The sequence below is a fragment of the Anolis carolinensis genome, chromosome 5 (assembly GCF_035594765.1).
Source record: "Anolis carolinensis isolate JA03-04 chromosome 5, rAnoCar3.1.pri, whole genome shotgun sequence".
NCBI classification, from domain to species: domain Eukaryota; kingdom Metazoa; phylum Chordata; class Lepidosauria; order Squamata; family Dactyloidae; genus Anolis; species Anolis carolinensis.
The window spans coordinates 18,858,478-18,883,262 of record NC_085845.1 but is presented as its reverse complement, the minus strand read 5'-3'; the positions used below and the strand labels follow the sequence as shown (position 1 = coordinate 18,883,262).

Here is a 24,785-nt window from a genome sequence, read left to right as displayed (position 1 = left end):
GGGGAAACAGGGTACAGTGGGGTCATTCAGGATACAACCAACTTCTCCCAGGGCTCATAACCAAAACAGTCCTGAAAAATAAATACCAATGTCTGTGCTGGTCAAGAGATTCTGGAAATTGTAGCCAAAATAGTTAAAACTTACAGGTTAATAAATACAAAAACTGGAGTATTTACCACCTTCCCAAGAACAACTCATTAATTCTGTGGGGTTTTTTTGTCTTAAGTAGGAGTTAATATCTTTTCTCTATAGTGGTAACTGTGTTTTACCTTGGAGAAGAGGACACATTACAAGTGATCGACGTTACAATCCCCACTGGACCATGAAACTCACCTTGGACCAGTCTCCCTTTCTTAACGTAACAATTCTCATAGGATAAATGGGGGAAAGAGAGCCATTTGTGTTGTCTTGAGTTTGTTGAAGCAAAGGTGGAGTTAGATGTCATTAGTAAGTGTGAAAAAAAGCATTATAAACTAGATGTAGATAACATCTGACCCACAATATCTGCTTTTCCTGGGAAAGCTTTCACATTCCTTTTCCCTAGGACAGTCTGACCAAAAGATAGATCACCACTTGGAAGGAGTCTGTGGATATGGAAAGTGAAATAGACCCCTGATATAATACATCATACCTGTTCATACCTCTCTTAGATGTTCAGAGTGTCTGTTTGGATGTTTTTATATTTATAATTCCATATAATTAATTTGTTTCCATGTTTTCTTTGTTACCAGACCAGTTGGAAGAAACCATCATTCATCACTATACTGCAGCCCGCATCATTCCATTTAATCCAGAACTGATCAACACCAGATGAAACTGACTGGAGATTGTTAAACAATTCAATTCCATGGGGACTGTACCAGATCCCCTAAGATCTGCCAAGCTTTCATTGGTCACTTTGTCTGAAGAGAAGAATGGCCTAGGAGAGTTATCCCCTAAATACCAACAGAAGGAAGCAACCATAGAGAGAAACAGCAATGGATATCCTTTTGGTGCCAAGGTACAGCCCACTGAAGAACAGCTGTTTGGAGTGAACTGTGTGGCAGAAGCCAATGTTCAAAAGACTGAGCAGTCTTGTGGATATGACACTAGCAGCCCAACCATGCTTTCTCCAGGGTCCTTCAACCGATCCAAAGAAGGCTGCCTGGAGACAGTGAACAACTCTAAGCAGGAAGCCAGCAGTGATTGCAAAGGTCAGGTCTTGGTAGAAAGCCATAGTTTGGGACAAGCTGCACTCAAGGCACCTGCGATCCAAGAGACTAACCAAGTTGGTGGAGAGCTCCTCTTTAGTGCAGTCGATGATAAAGCAAGTTCTCCATCTAAAGAAGGTGATTGTGTCATGAAGAACAAAACCCATGAAACTTCTTCTCTCCTTCCTAGTCATCCAGATACTTCACCAACCACTCCAGCCGTAAAGCAAATTGTGGAAGAAAAGTTTGCTCCTGAGAAAAATGGATCACCAACTTCAGCAAAGGAGTTGGAACCTGTTTCTGGTCTTGAGCTGAAGTCCCCTGTTTGTATGGATGCCAAACCAAAGGGTGTAAAGGATGAAAGTTCCCATCCTAGTGCCAGGACTGTGCCAGAATCTCTATCCAAATCCAAATCTGAGAATAAATCACAACCATCACTCAAGGGTGAAACAATAGAGGAGGCTGTACCAGAGCCCTCTAAGTTCAGAGACACAGGCACAATGACAGTGCCAGCAACTAGAGAGAACATAAGCAGGACCTGTCAAGATGCTGAAGTTCAGGCTGTAGCTAGCATGGAAAGCAAATCAGCTTCTACCAGTCCAAGTATCTTTGCTGCCTTCCTAAAAGAAAGCATGCCTTCTGAGGCAAAGCAGAAACAAGATCAGTTGCACATCATTTACACAGCAGCTGGTGGGAAGGAACAATCTGAAATTGTTGACAACTTTACCCAAAAAGCTCCATCCACCGGCATCATGCCTGAAGTGCATATTCAGGCACCAGCTGCAACAAAGAAGAAGTTGGTAGCTCAAGTTGTCAAAACTCAAGATGACCCATCAGGCATGATGAATGCAGTCTGCTCAGCTTCACTGGACAAAGCAGAGCATCCATGCCCACTGGCATCTGGTTGTACTCAAGAAATATCGGTTAAGGAGATGGAAGTACAAACACCAGGTGTGGCTAGATATTACAGTGGCCTTCCTCAGCAAATGGCGGACAGTTCGGTTTTGCAGAAAACAAGGCCTGTTTATCAAATTTCCATCCACACCAGTAACCAGCCTCTGGCTCCCTCACAACCTGTGAACATTGAAACCACACTACCTCCATGTTCTGGTCTACCAGAAGTCAAAAGCAAACATCATCACATTGGAATCTCTGTGACAGAAAATCAGCCTACATCTCCATCTTGTGGCAGACAGCCTGAAGAAGATAAAGTTCTACCTACCACTGCTGGTCCTCATAGTACCAGAACAGGGGAGCAGCTGCAAATCAAGACTATTAGTGATGTTGACATTAAACCGAAGAAGGAAGACAGCTTTGTCCATCCTGATTCTAAAGAACAGAAGACAAGTAAGAGAGCAGCTGTAGCAGTGGCTGTTGTTGGGCTCCAGGCAACATGTCCTCCAATTGCAGCCCAGAAAGAACGAGGCAATTTTTCAGCCACTCAGAAAGAGACAGGTGCTATTGGGTTGGAGTCTGAGTGGAGCAGCAATTCTGCCCCAGATCAAGAGACCAAAACCAGTGAAAGGAGGAAAGATCCAAAGCTTTCCCGAACAGAAGCTCCTGCTTCCATCCAGCCTGCGGCAAGCCATGGCGGAAAGAAGAAAGAAGCCAAGTCTGAGGCTAAAGTGCATCTGAAGCAATCCAAGCACGTCAGAGATGTGGTGTGGGATGAACAGGGCATGACATGGGAGGTTTATGGAGCCTCCCTTGATCCGGAATCCCTGGGGATCGCTATCCAGAACCATCTGCAGCGGCAGATCAGGGAACATGAGAAACTGTTAAAGGCCCAAAACACCCAGACCCGTAAATCAATTTCTTCAGATACATCTTCAAATAAGAAACTGAAAGGGAGGCAACACAATGTTTTCCAATCCATGATGCAGAATATCCGGCGCCCAAATTGCTGTGTTCGCCCTGCTGCTTCTGCTGTGTCAGATTAAAACAGTTAGGGATATGGGTGGGAAAATCAATATACATTCATTTCTAGCCATTTGCATAAGAGTACACAGAAATCCATAGAAAATAGGTCCTGAAGTTCAGCTTTGTTCCTTAAATTTCTGATACAGGCAGGAGGGAGGAATAGAGACTGCATATTTTATTCCCAGAGGTCATCCCATTTTAACTATTTGGGATTCTTTTTTTTACAAATGGCACATTTAGATTTTGTTTTTAACTAGACATGCTTGACCCCAATCAGCTGCCAGAAGACAATATAGGCATTTAATGAAGCACAATTAAAAATGGCCAGTTACTATAACCAGCTTGTAGCAGCTTGAAAGGCAAAAGAAAGGGAGGGTGTCAGATGCTTTTAAAAATGATTGATGTGTGTCTAGATCTTACACAGTTTTTTTAAAATATTGGTAATGAAAACTTCAACATCTTTGCAGTAATGTAATAAATATTCCCAAACAGAGAAGAATGTGAATATGTACCTATTTTGGATGGATTTTGAAAGTGAGTGGCCTTTCTTAAATTTATAAACTCAAGAAAGAAATCTTTCAAGACTTGCATTCTCGCTCTCTATTTATTCCAGTAGAATAAAATTCCAAGTACCAGGTCTACCCAGAGGAGGAATTTCAGGGACAATCTACCATCTTGATTCACACATTGTGGGGCAGTGAGCCTTTTGTGCCAATAATCCATGTAGAATACAGTTGTTTTGTGCCAAATGACCATTGTAGCCATCTGGTAGCCCTATCACAAAAAGGTGCTTCGGACTGGAGTATTAGGGGGACTTCAAATATGACAAATCGCAACAAATTTCAACAGGTGCCAGATTTTTTTTCAACATTTATGGGACTCCAGTGTGAGATTTCGACTGTTATTTATCGATGTGATTTGTTCTTCTGTGGTTGGTGTTTTGTAATACTTTCTTTCTGAGATTTTACTTCTGCGCCATTTTATCATGGAGGAGTAAGGATTTTCCACGACACATGGAGATGTAGGGGATATTCAGTACACTTTCTAACCCTTTTAGAGCATCTGTTCATGTCGCACACATGGTATACTGGGAAGCAACAGAACCTTGTCTGAAGCAAAAGTTTTATGTGTTTTTTTTTCCTATGGGATGCCTGTCTTGGCAGAGAGGAAATTGCATTGACAGAAATGTGTTAAAATTGCTGTATTGTGATTCATAAAGCCATTGATTGTTTGCCATCCACATCATTTGTTTTATGCATTTTGTGGAGATAAAAGTTAACTACACATCCCAGAGCAGGTGTGGAGAACCTGTGGACCACAACTCTCATCATTGCTAATGTCAGGTTGGTAGAAATTGGAGGCCAACTACTCTTAGGGGGTCACTGGCCCTAATGTGGTCTTATTTAGGTGTATCCAAACAGAGTTGCCGCAGGGATGCTAAGAGGCATTCACCAAATAGGTATGTGATGCTGTTTCTCTTTGGTGTGTTTTTTACTCAAAAGTGCCAATCCATAACCATCGAATCATTGCCATGCTAGAAGCTATGCCTTTCCCTTTGCGAAGATTGTCAGTGTTAGAGAATAATTGGATGACGTATTTTTCTCACACGTTGTGCTTCAGATCAGGTTTGGGAACATTATTTTCTCTGTGTGTTGTTGGACTGCAGTTCCCATTGGCATAGGTAGTGGGTAAAGGATAATGGAAAGTTACAACCCATCAAGCCATATGTTGCCTTCTTGCTTTTCTTTCTTGTAGTTATTTATTTTTATACTGGGCTCCAATTGGACAACCTTTAAGGTAGGCCTAGCCTAACCTAAAGTGCCAGACCCCACCTGATCTTAGACGTTAAACAGTGAGAGCATTGGTTAATAATTGGTTGGAGGACTACTAAGGAATATTGAGTACAGTGGGCTATATTTCAGAGGAAGAAAGTGGCAAAACAATTTATGAGGATTCCTTGCCTAAGAAAATCCTATGAAATTCATGGGGTTACCATAAATAACAGGCAACTTTGAAACACTTACACATCCTCTTGTGTAGTGAGTGAGTCACATAGCCAGCTTCTCTGTGTCTGTATTATATGACTTCAAATCACCTTTTAACCTACAGCCTCCCCATCAATTTCACAGGGTTCTAATAGGAGTACTCAGAAGTCATTTGTCATTGCCTTCCTTTGAAATATTACCTCCTACAGTATATGATATTCCTTGGTGGTCCTTCATCCAAGGAATAAACAGCCCTGACCCTGCCTAGCTTTCAAGGTCACAATAGAATCAAGCCATGCAACCCCTCTTTTTTACCTCCCCAGAATCCTCCAACCGGGTGGAAGAGTATACTATTTTAAAAAAAGAAAACTAAATTATCCCAAAGCCTGGGAGAATCTTGGATTTGTCATCCAGCATCCTTCCTGACATTATCTTAGTGGAGGGAGAGGGGATCACTTGCATTCTTTCCCTTGCCAATCCTTGCTTATCTCTCCAAATTTAATTCCACCCCTCCCATTTTTGTCTAGAAAAATTAACTTGAAGTGAGCAACTTTCCGTTAAAATGCTGCATTCTGGGACCCCAACTCAAAACAAATCTCAAACCTCCTGCAAGTTACTTCCAGGTCCTAACCTCATTTCCAGTACAGTAGAGTCTCGCTTATCCAACATAAACGGGCCGGCAGAATGTTGGATAAGCAAAAATGTTGGATAATGAGGGATTAAGGAAAAGCCTAATTAATGTCAAATTACATTATGATTTTACAAATTAACCACAAAAACATCATGTTTTACAAGTCTGCCACTTGTTTGGGAGTGTGGCTGCACTTGTGTTGTCACTGGACGTGTTGGCCCACTGGCCGTTGCTGCCTAGAGAAACAGCTGTGGATCTGGGTGGAAGGCAAACTGCGTTGGATAAAACAGAACATTGGATAAGCAAAGGTTGGATAAGCGAGACTACTGTATGTGGCTAACGTGTGCCCACTTCTGTCTTAGAGTCCATAACTGCATCCTTCCTGTATCACCCCATTAATATTGGACATTCCAGAGCAGGTTAAAAGAGACCACAGTATGATAGCTACCCAAACTACGGTTGTCCTTGTTGCTGGCAGGGATGGGTGCTAGTTCCTCATGTGTGATTAAGGAAAGAATGCATCTTAGAGTAAAGACAGTTTTGTGCCCTTCAGATGTTGGACAATGGTTTCTATCAGCCCCAAACAACATGTATCCTTCTTTAGAAGTTTTTAAACAGACTGAATGACCATCTGTTGGGAGTGCTTTCATGGCAGGGTGTTAGATTGGATGGATTTTGTGGTTTCTTCCAACTATGATTCCATGTTCAGTGATGATGATTGGATTTGCAATCCAGAAGATCATAGAGGAGAATTGTGCCATCCAGATAACATTTAAAAAGTTATTTTTCATAAAGTTTAGGCGATGTCATAAAGAGGCTCCATGGCCCAGTTCTGTGAACCTTTGCACTTTTACTAACATTAACCATGTTTTTTTAAAAAGAAACAAAAATCAATTTAAATTATTCCCACTTTCTACAAACAGAGAAGGGGGTGGTACACAGCAGGAAGAGCTCAGTAGATTGTTTTTGTAACTGGTTGTGTAACTGTCACTTTATAGATCTCTAAGCTTGACTTTAAAAAAGAAAAATAATAGGGTAGAGAAATCACAGCCCCCAGGTGATTGTCCAGCCTTGTATTTCCACTTCAGAAAACTTCCACGCCGAGGGAACTGGGGGCAATATTAGTGATCCAAGTAGAAGAGCCAGTGATAAGGATTCTGTGGAAATCCTTATATCCAAACAGAAGACAGGACAGAATTCCGGTACAAAATCCAGATTTTTCTGAGCAATGCAAAAGTAGAAACTTGTTCATTAAATTTTTCAGGGCAAAACCATAAATTACAAAAGAAAAAAACATGAAATATTGAAGCTGTTCTGAATTTAAAACCTGCCAAGATATTTTTTTGCTATCTAAGACAATATAACAAGTGATGCTGTCCCCTAAGACCTCATCTACATGGCCATGTAAAATCCACATTATCTGCTTTGAACTTGATTATATGGCAGTGTAAACTCATAATCTCATTCAAAGCAGATAATATGGAATTTGTGTGGCAGTGAAGATAAGGCCTAAGTCAATATCCATTGTACCCAAGTTTGCCTTTAGTTTGACATAGAAGTCAGAAAACCACACAGATGCTTTTCCTTGCCTTAACTGACCAAACAAAGAACGTAGATGACCTATATAAGAGTACAGCAGGAGCAGGGAACACGTGGGCTTGGAGATGCTGGACGGCAATAGCCATCTTCCCTAGATAGTATGGTTATGGTTATTGCAGTTCCACAGCTGAAGGGCCACATGTTACTATCCCTAGCTGAGAGAAATAACGAGTGAGAGCACAATTCTATATCCATTTGCCTGGGAGTTCTTCTGTTGGTCCTCCACATTGGTGAGCTTAACTTTTACAGATTTGCATATTTATGGATTTAATTAGTATGGTCTCTCTGGGAATCTCATGACCTCCGATGTGATTTTGTGATCAACATCTAATGAAAGTTGAGCATAGATTTACACTGGAGGACCTAAATACCTAGAGATATATTATCTTAGCTTTTAAAAAGGTATTTTTTCATTCACGTTTATTCCAATTTCATGGGGGTCATGTGCCATTAACTCTTAACTGTGTACATATTTTCCTGATGGTAAACCCCCAGTGAAAACAGGTATAAGATTGCACAGTCAGCTCTCTGTCAAGCAAGGTTACCTGTCTACTTCGGAAAGCACTGTACAGCTTTAAAAAGCTCTATTCACCCACTTTCCATCTGTTTGTTGGGCTTTGAAATAAAAGGGAGTGAGACCATGAATATCCTGCCCTCCATCTCACTTGTTTCTATATTAAATAGTTGATCCAATCCTTAAGTCATAAGGTTTTTAGTTTGGCCCTTGGAATCCGTACTGACTTCTCGACCACTTGCACCTTCACCATATGTTTTTCATCATAAAAAAATTGAACCCAGATTATACTTTATAATGTTGCCCTCAACCCCACATACCTATTGAAATGGTAAAACGGCCCCAAATCACAATTATTCCCGGGAGGGGGGGATGACTCTTAAGTGGTGCAATGTCACTTTTGGCAACTAAAGCAATGTGACTCCAAGGTTTTGAAGAAGCTGAAAATGCTTGTTCAAACCGCAGGGTGTGCCAGTCCTTATGTTACAAATAACCCCCCCCCCTCCCCCCAAGTCTGCTATCTCCAGTTTAAAATGATCACGGTGCAGATGATGGGACAAAAGCCCTGCTTCTTCCAACTGCAGCAAAAAATGTGAAGTGGTATATAAACATGTTGCTTATTTCTTGGGCTGAGTCACGGCCAGGAAAGCTACACACATAATGTTTGCCAGCTTTAATGTGGATTAAAATTAAAGAGATTTTAAAGATGAGCCCATTTGACTTTCCTTCCAGCTAAGTGTACTTTATTCCACCTAAGTAGGTTACATATTTAGGATATGCTTCACCGGGCTGCACTTTCTAAGCATTTTATCTGAAAGCAGTGGAATGTGTCTTCAGGAAATGTTTTACATTGGTATTAAACATAGTTTAATACCATGATTTAACTTTTAATTGTCTTGACAACATCCTATGAATTTCTGGATTTTGTAGCTTGGTGAATCATTACAGTTATCTGTACCCTTCCCTAAACTGCAAATCCCAGGGTCTTAAGAGTAGTGTTGTTTGGAGGACACTAAAGTTGATGGTAAATTCCACTACCATCAATGGGATTTACTCCTAAATTAAATTGCTACAGATATGAGTGTTCAAATAACACCCTTTTCCATCCACTGATCCAAATCCAGGCAAACATGTTAGAAACTTTTCAGATGAAACTTTACCTATCCTGGAAATAGTTAGTGTGAACCTGTTTTTAGGTCTACAGGGGCAACAAGGCCATGTGAATTGGGCCCATGGTTCATGTGACGTGGTCCCGGGACCCAATCCAAAAAGGGCCCACACCTGCTAAGACCCAGATCCTACCTAAGATCCAGATCTTACTAGATGTTTAAATAATTTGGAACAAAGCAGGGAAACCCTGCTTTGTTCCAAATTAATTCTGTTTTACCTGAGGCGTCCAAACAAAGCTTCCAGTGAAACCCATTTAATTCAGTTCATTTGGACTTCAAATTAAATTTCTGGCTAGGTAGGTAGGTGTCCCCTTTCTCCCTCCTTACTCCATGTGTGTCCCTCCCAAAGTTTGATGGAAGAGATAACCATTCTAAATAGAAGTAGTATATCCTTTTTGGTGATGATAAGAAGTTACACTGTAAGAGATATAGAATATGCTGCCTGTCTCCATCTCTATATCCAAAAGGTTTGGAAATCAGTGAGTGATTTATCCACTGTTTCTAGGTGATGCATATTCCATGTGCTTTGAATCTTTTGTGGTATTTTTATTCTCCACTAAAAGTATGACCCATCTCTTTTCATTTTACTCATGAGCCATACTACTGCATATCTTTTCTTAAAGTGCTAAGAAATATTGAAATAGTCTCTGTTAGCACCAATCATGCATTGTTTCACTATCTCCCACACAAGGCTGGTACATCCATATGATATGTCAGGCAACCAACATCCATTATGAACATATTGAACTCAAAGAGGCCTTCATTTGTGAATCTAGTAGTCAACCCTTAATTTAACATCCTGTTGCATCTGAGTTCGATTCTCACATATTTCATCTTGCTTTTCATAACCATTGGTATTTAAAGTGCCAAGTCATGGAGGACTTGCCCATAATATACCTGACAATGAAAGAAATGTGCACTTCTTGTTATTGTCCCAAATGTGACCTTTACCCGGATTGAATGAATGGTAGTAATCCTTGATGGTATTATTGAATAAGAACCTTTAATGTATGGCTTTTTTTTGTCAGTCTGTTGGCTCCAAATTGTATTCACTTCCCAGAGTGTGGTGCAGTGTTGGCAACTGTCTCTACATTCAGATCTCCTAAAATCTCTTAATGTTTATTCTCGTGCCTTCGGGTCCTTTGTTTCCACTCTTGTTGTACTCGCTAATTGTGATGTCTATTAAGGAATCTTCTGTCATTTTCTCCCATTGTTTTTAATGACTTCCAAATCTTCAATGTTCTGAACAAGTTTTTCTTTAAAAATAACTACTGTGACTGTGGACTGCACAGAAGAACATGTCAGAAGAACAGAAATTATGAATAGCAAAGGAAAGCTTTCTGGCTTAGATGGACTTCAAGCTCCTGAGGGAAAAAATGGGTCCATCTTCTCCCTGACTCCTCCTTTTGTTTACAACTAAACTGCTTGCTGGCTTTTCAATAGCCAGTGAAGAATCACCAGGAAAGGGAAAAAAAAAACAATTGACATTTTCCATTCTATGAGATGTGATGACTGGCCCAAACTTTTTATATCAGCTTCTTTCATCTGATGAATTCAACCCACCTTGTATCCTAGCTCACTAATGCCTCTAATTATAGTGTTTCCAATACATATATATAGGTAACAAGTTGCTTTAAATTTGCAAATAATTTAAAAAGTAAGAGTTCCACAGTAACTGAGTGACCACGGATGGAAAGAACAGCTGGTAGGATATAGATGTGGTACAATTCCTTTTCATATATATGTATATGTATATTTAAATATTGTTGGATTCTTTTTAGAAACAAAATGGGATTAATAGTGAATACAATACAATGGGCACATAAACCTACAGAAATTCATTTGCCATAATGTGTTCTCTGTTTCCCTTCACCTTCAAAAGACAACGTCCATCATACCAGCACATTTGATGTTCTGAAGTATTATATTTGGAAGACCTTTCTCTCCTTGGGTTTGTATGAAGTGTTAGCTGCTTGGGTTTTGATTTTGATCTTTTAAATCATTATCCTGGACAAACTTTTTAGAGTTATCCTCAGCAACCACTAAATACATCTTCATGTTCTACTGGCCAGCCAATTCTATCTCAAACAATGGCATTCTTGTAGTTTTCCATGTCCTATATTGGGAAATTATTTGAATTTTCTGTATGAGATGATGTTTCCACACATAAAAACATATCTCACCAAATTATTCCTGAAGTAGTTAAATTACTCAAATAGCCATGCTAAAGAGTTTCATTTAGAAGGGGGATTCAAATTTGAAATAAAATGGGATGATGATGGTGATTATGATTTTCAATTCCAGCCTACAGATGTCATTTAATGGAGTCTTGAGCCATCTGTGAAACAAATGCTATTCACAAATCTAGGAATTTTGGACATCAGTGATTTGGATCCTGGCCATTAGTCTCAGAATCAGTGTGGTATTGTGGGATAATGTGACATGTAGCAAGTAACTGCTACTGTAAACTATTTTCATTTTCATTTAGATGTTTGGACAGTCTATTTAGAGTTGCTCCACAGAGCACCTATTCCCACTGGAACAATAGCTGTTTTCCCTAAACAGAGGTTATGAATCTCAATCTGTATGTCTTACATTGGTGGTGATGGTGCTGTGAAGCTTGTTACTTCTTGACCAGTTGCACAAGGGCATGTGGATGGCTCTTGGGTGAAGTTACATACCTGAATCACAGGTTGGTCATGAGTCCATACCTGGGCACTAACTGGCTGCTGTTGGAGAAGATGGAGTAACCTTCAACTCATTCTCTAAACCAACTAACAAGGGCAGAAATCGTTCCTTCTCTGTTGGTTGCGAGATGACACCCAGGTGCACCTCCTGTCCAGTCAGACTTGAGGAGATTGAATTGTGCCAGAGAGTCACCTGGAAAGCTATGGAATAGATGAGGCAAGCCATTGCTTAAGGAAATCCTAGATATCTCCCTGTACAAGACTGGAAAAATATTGGCACTGGTGTAATAAATTACACCAGCATAAGTCACCAGCAGAATTCTGGCATATCCTCGCAATCAATCTGGCCTTACATGCACTTCATGGATAAAAGAGGGTGCTGAAGTCAGCTCTTCCCAAATCAACACTATTTCTTGTACAACTTGCTCTTCCAGTTATCTTTCTGCCCGTGATATCTTTCACGATGGCTTGCTGCTTCTTGTTTTGGTTTGGATTTTTTTTGGAATATGTTGCCCTTTTTGGTATAAATTTTATTGTGTTATGTGAAAATAGCATAAAATATACAAAATTTAACAATCAAAATACAAATATTATTTCCCCAGTTGTCCCCACCCCCCATTCCCACCGGTGAACCACCACCCATGACTTCTGACACCACTCAGGATGGAACTAGTATCTGACAAAAATCTATCCTTATAATTACACTAATCAATTCCCTCTGCAGCTATTTCAAAGTCTATTTTTGTCTTCTTTTTTAAATACCCCAAAGCAAGTATGCATTTTCTAATGAAATCTTCATTATTTCCTCCCAGTATGCTATTGGAGAGCTTGGCCATTTGGATGTATTCAACTAATTTTCTTCTCCAACCCTTAATGAGGCTATAGCTTTCTGATCATTTGTGCCTGCAGATGTTTGATTTCTTCCCAGTTTCACTAGGTACAGAGCCCTGTGTCATTCCAGATGTTGCTGAAATGCAGTTCCCAGAATCCTTCACAATTGGCTATGCTAGCTAGTGTTAATGGGAGCTTCAGCCCATCATCATTATATATGAGCCCTGAAATATAATAAAGGAGATGCAGGAAGGTCATGCTGAGGAACATCTGGAATGCATTACATCAAACTAGGAATCAAAGTAACTCACAACAAGATTTTAAAAAGAAATAGCAAAAAAAAAATCATAGGAGATCTACAGAATCCTTTGATTTGAATGCAGCTATGATGTCATAGCGAAACTCTGTTTCCTGGTTCAAGCCCCCTTAAAACCTACCTTACAAGCCATGTGTCTATACCACTGTTTCTCAAACTCTGCTCCTCCAGATGTTTTGGACTTCAGCTCGCAAAAGTCCCAGCCAGTTTACCAGTTGTTTGGAATTATGGGCGCTGAAGAATAAAATTACCTTTAGGCTATGTGTAATAAAGTATATATTAAAAATAAATGAATTTCACATTTAAACGTGGGTCCTAGGATATGTATGTATATGCAAATTTAGGTGTTCCAATATCTGGGGAGAAAACTGAAATAATAATAATAATAATAATAATAATAATAATAATAATAATAATAATAATGTTATTTCTTACCTGTCTCTTCTCGCAGCTTGAGGCAGGTTGCAGCATAATTAAAACACATAAAACATTGTAAAAATTCTATAAATACACATATTAAAATGTATTTCTATTAAAAAATACATATTAAAATACACAGAAAGATTAAACCAAGACACAAGTTTAAAATTTGTGCTTAAAACTGGCTGTGTAGGCTTGCTGGAAGAGATACGTCTTTAGTTGGTTTAAATTATTATTATTATTATTATTATTATTATTATTATTATTATTATTATTATTTATATACCACCGTATCTCCTCAGGAGGACTCAGAGCAGTGTCCAACATAAAGCAAAACATTCAATTGACCATACTACAATGTGAACATAATAAAAATAATAAACATAATAAAACAAGAACGTACAATTCAAAACAATCCACAAAAGTTAAAATCTAGTTTCAATATGCTCCATTAATGGGTTCAATGACCAGAGCTTCGGAGTGGACATGGCCAACTATGACAGACGCTTGTGACGGTGGTGAGAAGCAAAAGGAGGGCCTCCCCAGCAGATCTTAGTGCCCGGACTGGTTCATAAGGGGAGATGCGATCACGAAGATAGGCAGGGCCCAAGCCATATAGGGCTTTATAGGTTGCACCTTTATAGGGTGCACCTTGAAGCGGGACCGGCAGCTTATCGGCAGCCAGTGGAACTGCTCTAATAAGAGCGTATGCACCCTATAATTAGCTCCTGTTAGAAGCCTAAATTCTGACAGCTGATTGAGCTGTTGGAGCTCTTCCGGTAGGCCATTTCACAGTCATGGGGTGGCCGATGAAATGGTCCTCTGGATGACAGTCACCAATCAGGTTCTGGTTGGTTGGAGTAACCACCCCCCAGAGGATCTCAGTGTTTGGAGCGGATTGTATGGGAGATTGCGATCCTTTAGGTAACTTGGCTTTAAAGGTCAAAACCAACACTTGGTACTTTTCCTGGAAACTAATTGGCAGCCATGTTGTCAAAGGCTTTCATGGCCGGGATCACAGGGTTGTTGTATGTCTTTCGGGCTGTGTGGCCATGTTCCAAAAGTATTCTCTCCTGACGTTTCGCCCACATCTATGGCAGGCATCTTCGGAGGTTGGGAGGTATGGATAAACTAAGTAAGGAAAGGAAAGAATATATATCTGTGGAGAGTCCAGGGTGTGGCAAGAGTCCTTTGTCACTGGGAAGCCAGCATTAATGTTTCAGTTAATCACCTAATTAGCATTGGAAAGGTTTTGTCTCTTGTCCCTAGTTTATCCATACCTCACAACCTCTGAGGATGCCTGCCATAGATGTGGGCGAAACATCAGGAGAGAATACTTCTGGAACATGGCCACACAGCCCGAAAGACATACAACAACCCTCTAATTGGCAGCCCTTGGAGTGACTTTAGGATAGGTGAAATATGCTCACTCCTGGATGTACCAATAACCATTCTGGCTGCCATATTTTGAACCAGCAGAAGTTTCTGAACTTGGTACAAAGGTATCCCAGTGTAAAGTGCATTGTAGAAGTTCAACCTTGAGGTAACCAGCGCATGCACTACCATCTTTATGTCCTCCAAATCTAGGAAGGGGCACAGCTGGCATATCAGCCGGAGCTGGTAGTAAGCACTCCTGACCGTCACATCTACCTGGCCTGACATTTGGGGAGATGGATCTGGAAACACTACCAAGCTGTGAACATAGTCTTTCAGGGTGAATGCAACCCTATCCATGACTGGTTGGCACACCTCCATCCTGACATGAGGACCCTTGATGGCAAGCACCTCTGTTTTGTCTGGATTCAGTCTCAATTTCTTTTTCCTTCTCCAGTTACATTACTTTCTCCAGGCATTCATTCAGAAGTGGCACACTCTTCTTACCGTGTTTCCCCAAAAATAAGACAGTGTCTTATATTAATTTTTGCTCCCAAAGATGCTCTAGGTCTTATTTTTGGGGGATGTCTTATTTTTCCATTAAGAAGAATTCACATTTATTGTTGAACAAAAAAAAAGAATAGTTATTATATACTCTATAGTAGTTGTCATCAAAAACCAGCATAACCAGATGAACTGTGAATCTTATCAAGAATTTCTTGTTACTACCATTATTTCCATGTACAACACTCTATGGTACATTCATTTATCGATCCTGCATGTTCTGGTGTTCTGTTTGGCGGGCATGCTTCCAAACAAAACCTTTGCTAGGTCTTACTTTTGGGGGAGGCCTTATATTTAGCAACTCAGCAAAACTTCTACTAGGTCTTATTTTCTGGGGATGCCTTATTTTAGGGGAAACAGGGTAGCTGAAGTTGTTTTTGAAGGCATGGAAAAATATATTTGGATGTTATCAGCATACTAATAACACCTCACCCCATGCCCATAGATGATCTCTCCCAGCAGTTTCATACAAATATTAAAAAGCATTCATATCCAAAACATTTCCTGCCCCAACCATTTTGTATATGGGATACTCAATCTGCAGTGTTAAAAGAGGTTTTCACAAATTGTCCCTTTAAAACAAACCTAAACGGAAAGCAATTTTAAAAGCACAGCAATAAGAATGCAAAATAACACCTTTTTTAAAAACGCACCAGCAAGACCTGAATAAAAAAGACAGCAAGGAATTAGATTAGCCTCCAGTGAAAAGGAGTCACATACTCGGGATGTATCATCTTCTATAACGAAAGGATTAACATTTTAAACAGCCTATTTTTCTTGTAGTCTCAATGTACCTGTTGAAGACTACTGGTCTCAATGCATTTGTTCTGACAAATGATTTACTTCTTCCCTTTCAATATAAATGTCCAAGGCAGTTGACAATGATTAAAGTCTAACATACCCTAAACCACAATAAACAGGTGTAAATACGGGAGTCTGCTAAAACTGCTATTTTAAGTGATGCTGGGATTGAATAAAACAGACTATCCCCACATAAGCCCACTCACATTTTGAGATCTTTGAGGAAGGATTTCTCTCAATCCTACAAACATCACTGACACATTTGTTGAGGACACGAGAAAGAGCCTACTTGGTGGCTTCCCCAAAACACTGGAAACCCTTTCCATAGGAGGTGAGACTCCTATGAGGCTGGTCTGAAGGTCATATGTATGTACAAGGTTATCACAAGGATGAAGTGTAGTCAAAAAAAGTTACTTCTTCGAGCTCTGAGCAGTGCTGCCTGGAGGTTTGTGTGGACCTCTAATTCACTCTCACATTAAGGTCCCATTTACTCTGGCATAATATGCAGTTTCAAACTGCATTACATGGTAGTGTAGATGGGACTTTAGTAAAGATGCTATCCAGGTAGTGAATTGTCCTGAAAATAGGTTCAGTACCTTGGATAGTTCTCAGACTAGCGGTGCATCTACACAACATCACTTTAACAGCCATGCCTCAATTCTATGGAGTTATAGAGGTTGTATTTTAGCATTTTAACAAGGCACTATGAGAAGGCAAAGACTTTGTAAAACATCAGCTCCCCAGGATTCCATAGTCATGGCAATTAAAGTGGTGCCAAACTGCATTGAATCTATGTAGATACACACAGAGTCATATTTAGGCTTCCTTTTGAGTGTGCTTTCAGTAGGAAAACAATGATTGAAGGAAACCTTGGAGTGTGGTCTGGAGAGAGAAAGATAAATGTTTACATCAGGAAATGCTTCTACACAAACTTCAGATCTAGAAAATTTAGCACCTTTATACACCCACATTTCATGCAAAATAAAAACAGCGCAGTTCACAGTACGTCTGCACTACATTGGTAAAGAGGTCTGATATCACTTTGACTATTATGGCCCAATCCTAAGGAATGCTGAAATCTACAGTTTGTCAAAGTACAGGTTGAGTATTTCTTATCCAGAATTCTGAAATCTAAAAAAACCCAAAATCTGAAATTGCTCACCTGGGTGGCTCAAATAGTGCTCCCTTTGCTTTCTGATGTGTACACAAGCTTGATTTCATGCAGAAAATTATTTAAAATGTTGTATAAAATTACAGTGTATATAAAATATAAATGAATTACCTGTTTATAGACTTGGGCTCCATCTTCAAGATATCTTATGTACATATATGCAAATACAAATCCTCTTAAATTGGGGATGTTTGGGGGGGGGGAAATCTGAAGTCCAAAATACTTGTGGTCCCAAGCATTTTGGATAGTGGAAACAACCTGTACTTGGCATTTTCAGCTAAAGAGCTCAATTGCATTCATTGAACCACAATCATGTATTACAAAAATGGTAATGCCATTTTAATACACAATCCTTCGTCTCATCATAGTGGTGCAAGGCGTTGCACTAGAACTCTCTAGCACAGAATTCTAAATATTTCACTGAACTACAAATAGAGGATTCTTAGGAACTGGATACATCCCAAAATAAGTTCAAACTGATATAATTGTGTGCCACCTTTAAAATTATTGAAACATTAGACTGTAACTGTATCAAAAAAAAAAAAAAGGTAAAGGTTTCCCCTGACGTCAATTCCAGTCATTTCTGACTCTGGGGGTTGGTGCTCATCTCCAATTCTAAGCCTAAGAGCCAGAGTTGTCCGTAGACCCCTCCAAGGTCATGTGGCCGGCATGACTGCATGGAGCGCCATTACCTTCCCGCCTGAGTGGTACCTATTGATCTACTCACATTTGCATGTTTTCGAACTGCTAGGTTGGCAGAAGCTAGAGCTAACAGCGGCCGCTCATGCCGCTCCCGGGGTTTGAACCTGGGACCTTTCGGTTTACAAGTTCAGCAGCTCAGTGCTTCGCCACCAGGGCTCTTTAATTGTATCAAAGGGAGACATTAAATACATAGAATGGGTATGGGATAACGAACATGTTCGTGCAAAGCATAATGATATATATTAGAACCGAAGGCATCATTTCAGCTTGTCATATCTCCTTTCATATAGAGGGATTGTAACAAATGATTGATATAAAGCAGAAAAAAGGAGTGTCTGTTTAATTACATCTTTATAAGTGAAAAGAATGGTACCATTGCCAGATCTATGATCCAATTCCTCTGCAAAACACAGCACTAATAGTATGTTAAAGAATGAATGGCATTCAAACGCTTCAGATGGAATTACGCAGGGGCCTGACCTTAACATTCCTTGCTGATGCAAAGGCTCACTCTTAAAATGGTCATAAATCTATTTGAAAATCAGAAGACTGATGGATTCCCAAAGCCGCCTGACATTTTTTGTGGCTGTATTAATTTTCTATATTAGGAGTGAGGGGAGGGAAGTTACAAGATGGGGAAACAGCTAGTTTAACTTTCAAGCTGCACTGTAGCTTCTATTTTTCATATTGCTTTTAGACCCTTGAATTTGAAAAACAGTTCTGTAATGATCTACAGACATTATGTTATTGATTTGGTCAACACATATAGGAAATTCCTTGTTTTGCTGTTTTACATCTCTAGATTTCCACGTCAATCAACATAAAACAATAAAATGTCTTTATTAATTGTCTGTTGTTTACTTGTCGACTGTCTATACACTACCTATATCAGATTGGTCCCATTTTAACCATCAAGGTTGCATCCTGCAGCATTTGTAGATTGGTCAGGATTTGAAATTCTCTGCTAGACTGTTCTAATTATATAATGCAGAGAATTCTAAATACCTCACTCAATGTGCATCTACACTGTAGAATGAATGCAGTTTTACACGACTTCAACTTCCATGGCTCAATGTGATGGAATCCAGAGGATTTAGTTTCCTGAGACAAAGAAGGCAAAAGAATTTGTAAAACTATATGTGGTGTCAAACTCCATTGTGTATAGTGTAGATGTACCCCAAACTCTATGGAGTAGTGAACTGAATTCAGAGACAGATGCAAGTAGACACCCTCTGGTTTAAGGTAAAGGTAAAGATTTCCCCTGACGTTAAGTCCAGTCATGTCTGACTCTGGGGGTTGGTGCTCATCTCCATTTCTAAGCCGAAGAGCCGGCGTTGTCCGTAGACACCTCCAAGGTGATGTGGCCAGCATGACTACATGGAGTGCCATTACCCTTCCTGCAGGAGCGGTACCTATTGATCTACTCACATTGGCATGTTTTCGAACTGCTAGGTTGGCAGAAGCTGAAGCTAACAGCAGGTGCTCACTCCGCTCCCGGGATTTGAACCTGGGACCTTTCAGTCTGTTAGTTCAGCAGCTCAGTGCTTTAACACACTTCGTCACCGGGGCTCCCTCTGGTTTAGCATCTAATAAAAAAACCCTTTTAAATGGGAAACCTTTGGCCCACATCTGCAGTTCTGGGTATTGATCATGGTGGTTTGAGGATTCTGGAAATTAGTGCAAAAGCAAGGTAGTCCTAAACTCTGGTTTAGTCGCCAGATTGAATTACAAGGATGCATGCTCAGTTAGTTGCACATCCCTCCTCTGGTTTCTTGCAGCATAATTTTCCTGATCCAAAAGCAGGGCATATGGTTTTCAAACACTGGTCCTCCAGTTATTTCAGAATCCACAGAAAATTGGCCCAATAGTCAAGGATTTTGGAAGATAAAGGGTGGATCTATACTGTAGAATGAATGTAGTTTTGACACCACTTTAATTGCCAATGCTATGGAATCATAGCAGCTACACTTTTACAAGGTCGTTAACCTTCTCTGTCAAAGAGTGCTAATGTTTCATAAAACTACAACTCCCAGATTCTATGACATTGCTACTTCTTTTTGTAATTACAATGAGAAATAACAGATTTGTAGCGGAAAATGATAGTTGTCCCAGCAGCAGGTATCTAAAAAGGCTACAAGGAATGCAGCATTGTTCAAATAGTCCCCAGGTGATCTTTGTCCCAGCTTAATCCCAGCAAAACAATGGCACCAGGAGGGAAGGAAACTCTGCTGAGCAAAAGCGGGGGGGGGGGGGGGGCGTTCATTAATAAAACAAGGCTTGTGGTTGTTAGGAGCAGAGCAATACAGACTAAACAGCACAATCCCAATGAGAGTGTTTGCATCTGGTGTGGGCCACAGCAGATACTTTCATTTTAGTTGTCAGACTTTGGCCCTCTAGTTTTTTTTTAGCCTTGGCAATTAAAGTGCTGCCAAACGGCATTCATTCCACAGTGTAGATGAACCCTTAACTTCTTTGTGTTGAAGGCTTCCAGAACTATCTTTGCTTGCTTCAGTTTGGCATTCTTAACCTAATCCCAAAAGGTATATGATTTTGGGAAGGCCAATGGTTGGGTATTCAAAAAGAGTGTGTTGTGCAGGAAAAAGATCTTGAATCCACTTCCCATCATCTCAAGCTAGAAGACCAAATATTGGTGAAAGTGCCATGGCTATAGCAGATTTAATGGGCACACACACGCACACGCAAACACATGAATATATATAATATTAATATTAATAATAATATTATGTTGTAATACAATGTAATAATAATAATAATTCACTATTATTATTGTATATTTATATTACATGCAATATTACTAATAATATTGCAATATAGTTGTATAATATAATATATTGTATGTATATATACTTGTAAACCGCCCTGAGTCCCCTTCGGGGTGAGAAGGGCGGTATATAAATGTCGCAAATAAATAAATAAATAAATTTGTCTGACTCAGTAGTCCTGAAAAAAGCAGTTCCCAATCTGAGAAGTACCTCTCAGCATAAGGATGGCAAATGTGCAGCCTTTCCTGTATTGTTTTTGGACAGCAACTCCCATTATCCCTCACCATTGGCTAGGAGATCTAGGGCTGATGGGTGTTATTTCCCACATCTATGGAGGGACAGAGATCTGTCTTACCTGTTATTCCCTCTGTGCAGAATACAGCCATGGTGCACTAATCCTGTGTAAAAAGTGGTTACTTTAATAAGTACCCTGATGCAAAAATACATCACAAAAATCATGCATATGCATTTAAATTAAACACAGGAGGTGTGCTGATTTCCAGTTCCAGCTAGCTTTTATATTCTGCAGTATGAGAGAAGCTTCTCAGTTCTTGTTTCAGCTGCCTTTAGAGGAGCCGTAATCTTTCCTATCCATCTTCAAAGCCACAATGGAAGGGGAAACTCCTACGGTCAACAGAGTCCTGTGCTTTCTTTTCCAGCCCTGTGTTTTGCCCTCTCTCCCATCGTGTTCTTTGAACTGATTTTGCTTCTTCACCAGACACACCAGCTCCTATTGCTTCTGAACCACATGTTGCAATATCATTCTACCCTAAATCTCCAAGAGTTTTTCTCCTACAAAAGATGTATTTCCAGATATTTTTGATGTTGAATGCTTGCACAGTTGAGCTATCATTTCTCTCAACATCAGGCATTCTTCTGTCAGGTCTGAAGAACTATGAAGATCTGAAAGAGCTGGACCTGAATTTGAACATGAAATTATGATATATATATTTTTGTATTTCTTTCACTCACAGATCTTATTCTCTAATGCAGGACTCCATAATCTGAGAAACACATCCTGATATCATCTGCAATAGGCCTCTAGGTGATTTGGACACCAACTCTCCAAAGCCCCAGCCATCATGGGCAACAGAAAGGGTATTGACAGGATATTGACAAACTGGAACATCCCTAGGGAAAGGCAAGCAAAAATGGTCTGGAAGCCAAACCCTATGAAGAGTGGCTTAGTAAGCTGGGGATGTTTAGCTGGAAGAAGAGAAGGATGGAAAGTGACATGATATAAATGTTCGAAATGAAATCATATTGAAGACAGAGCAAGCCCATTTTCTTGCTGCTCCAGATATTAGGACATGGAGATTTGGATTCAAACTACAGGAAACGAGATCCTGCCTAAACATTAGAAAGAACTTCCTAATGATAAGAGATGCTTGACAGTGGAATATGCTACCCTGAAGGGTGGTGGAGTCTCCTTCTCCAGAGCCTGATGGCCATCTGTTTGGAATGCTTTGATTGTGTCTCCCTGGAAGAACGGGGTTGGAGTGGATGATCCTTAGAAGTGTTTTCACACTCTATGATTCTATTATTCTATCTGGAGATTCATTGATATTCCCAGACCTATTTTAAAGGAAGTATATAGAGTCTTTGATCCCTTAGATGTTGTTGAGCTACAACTCACATCAGCCACATGTAGCATATGTAACAATTGATAGTGGCAGAAATTGCAATCTAACAACATCTGGAGAACTGTATATCAACTGTATATACATATATATTATGTATATATTTCAAGAGCTCCTCTACAGTCACTTGGCACAGCAAAATAATGAACAAGTTGGTATGAACACATCTGTTTCTCATTACATGTTCAACATTCACCTTATACAAAAATTAAAGGGTCAAGCTAGACAGAAAAGGGAAAGTATATTCCTTAAGATTAACTCCTTTCCCCTCAGAGAATGGGGTTTTCTCAGATATGCAACCAGACTTGAAAAGTAAATTGGTGTTTAGCTTCTAAGGATCAATACAATTACAGGGCTATAATAAATGCAACATTATGTCTGTAAGGAAAATCATATGCTATGCCAAACAGAAAACTTTAACTACATCTGAAAACATGTTAAACATAGTATTAAGCCTGACCCTAAGTAGACTCCAAGTATTGACTTTGCTGGATTTAGGAAAGGAAATCTGTCTGCAGGGTTCCAGCTTAACTACTGAAATAACATTGGGGATGAAAAGTCTGATCCTTCCGGTCCTGCTGTGGCCTTTAACTTAAGGGAACGATGTGGGTCATTCGCACTGAGATTGTGCTTTCATTCCATGCCACCATTAATTGTAGAATAATGAAGTTAGAAGAGACCACATGGGCCATATAGTCCAACCCATTGCCATAGGGCTGTGCACGGATCCGTTTTGAAAAACGGACTCTGGCTGGTTTGGCCGGGTTGGCCAGCTGTCATGGCACAGGCTCTGCCACCATTTTTTTTACAGCCGCAACAGACCACGTGGCTGCAGAAAACAACTGCTTTATGTTTCTTTCAGCTACACGTGAAGCCCGGAGAAGCAGATGCGCGCCCGCACGGGGTTTCCCTATGCGCTCTGCCTGTTGAGCAAATCAGAACAGATAAAACCCATGACATGTCATTTAGTCAAGCTGGGCTTCCATTTTTCTGTTGCAAGAAGGTTCCTGAGAGAGACAGATTGGTGATCTAAATTCTCAGTGCCACCCGTAGCTCTACATGGCTTGGTTTGCTTTTTGACTCAAATAGCAATAAATAAGCAGTTTACCTTCTACACACAAGAAACTGCCACCAATGATGCCCTTCACAAGTTTCAAATGTGGGGTAGAAGTATCTTACCATTTCTAAAGCCAGGGCCGGCCCCACTATTGAGGCACCTGACGCCGCCGCCTCGGGCGCAGGCCCGGGGGGGCGCCGTCAGGCTGGGCGGGAGGCGGGGCACCGCCCTGACGGTGCCCCGCCTCCCGCCCAGTGCGCCCTGGCCCGTCTGGCCTTTTCTAGCTGGCCAGAAAGCAGCGGAGGTCCCTCCAGGCCGCAATCGCGGCCTACAGGGACCTCCGCTGCTTTCTGGCCTGCTAGAAAAGGCCAGACGGGCGAGCGGGAGTAGCGTGGGAGGCGGGGCCAGCTCTGGCGCCGCCGCCCCCCGCCCAGCGTGCCCTGGCCCCGCCTCCCACGCTGCGTGGGAGGCGGGGCCAAGGCACGCTGGGCGGGGGGGAGCGGCGTCAGAGCTGGCTCCGCCTCCCACGCTACTCCCGCTCGCCCGTCTGGCCTTTTCTAGCAGGCCAGAAAGCAGCGGAGGTCCCTCCAGGCCGCGATCACGGCCTGGAGGGACCTCCGCTGCTTTCTGGCCTGCTAGAAAAGGCCAGACGGGCGAGCGGGAGTAGCGTGGGAGGCGGAGCCAGCTCTGGCCCCGCCCCCCTGCCCAGCGTGCCCTGGCCCCGCCTCCCACGCTGCGTGGGAGGCGGGGCCAGGGCACGCTGGGCAGGGGGCGGGGCCAACTCTGGCCCCGCCCCCCTCACTAATCGCCCTGGCCCCGCCTCCCACGCAGCGTGGGAGGCGGGGCCAGGGCACGCTGGGCGGGGCCAAGGCACGGGAGGCGGGGCCGGTGGCGGGGGCGCTTTTCAGCACCCCCGCTTCCCATTAAAAAATATCTCCGGCCGGCCCTGTCTAAAGCCGCCATAAAATGAGGAGGTAATTTATATCTTTTTTAAAGAATGGCTAATGCTCTTTCAGGTGGTGTGACTCCCACTGAAATAAGTGTTTAACTCAGATTCATTGAATGGGTGTTGAGGGCAAACGATCCCAGAAAGGGTAGTTTCTTAAGCCTGATGCTTTTAATCCAGGCCCTATTGAAGGATATAAGGAGAAACAATCCCAGAAAGGGTTTTTTTAAAAAAAAAATCTGATGCTTTTAATCTAAGTCTTATTGAAGGAAGTAAGGAAAAACGATCCCAGAAAGGGGAGGTTCTTAAACTTGATGCTTTTAATGCATGTCTTATTGATGGATATAAGGAGAACCAATTTCAGAAAGGGGGTTTTCTTGAGCCTCGTAAATTCCCCATTGTTGCCAATGGATGGGTCTTTCAGTTGCCAGATTGAAAAACAGATTTTTTTTTTCCCCTTGACCGAATTCGGGAGGCTCCTGAAA

General features: G+C 41.1%; 1 protein-coding gene and 1 long non-coding RNA gene across 5 annotated transcripts in view; one reads left to right on the top strand and one right to left on the bottom strand.

Moving 5' to 3' along the window:
- gprin3 (GPRIN family member 3) overlaps positions 1-10,849 on the top strand; it is a 48,667-nt gene extending 37,818 nt beyond the window's left edge. For all 3 annotated transcript variants that reach the window (XM_008111045.3, XM_008111046.3, XM_062981954.1), the window contains one exon: positions 732-10,849. In XM_008111045.3, coding sequence (XP_008109252.1) covers positions 848-3,130 — 2,283 coding nt within the window. In that variant the 5' untranslated portion in view covers positions 732-847 and the 3' untranslated portion in view covers positions 3,131-10,849. The remainder of the gene's footprint in view (positions 1-731) is intronic.
- LOC107982879 (uncharacterized) overlaps positions 6,860-24,785 on the bottom strand; it is a 29,911-nt gene continuing 11,985 nt past the window's right edge. Inside the window, exons 3-5 of one of the 2 annotated variants that reach the window (XR_010006527.1) lie at positions 21,013-21,055; positions 12,964-13,076; positions 6,860-6,947 (exon numbers count right to left, since the gene is read on the bottom strand). This is a non-coding gene — a long non-coding RNA (uncharacterized LOC107982879). The remainder of the gene's footprint in view (positions 6,948-12,963; positions 13,077-21,012; positions 21,056-24,785) is intronic. The other variant, XR_010006528.1, reaches the window with a different exon arrangement.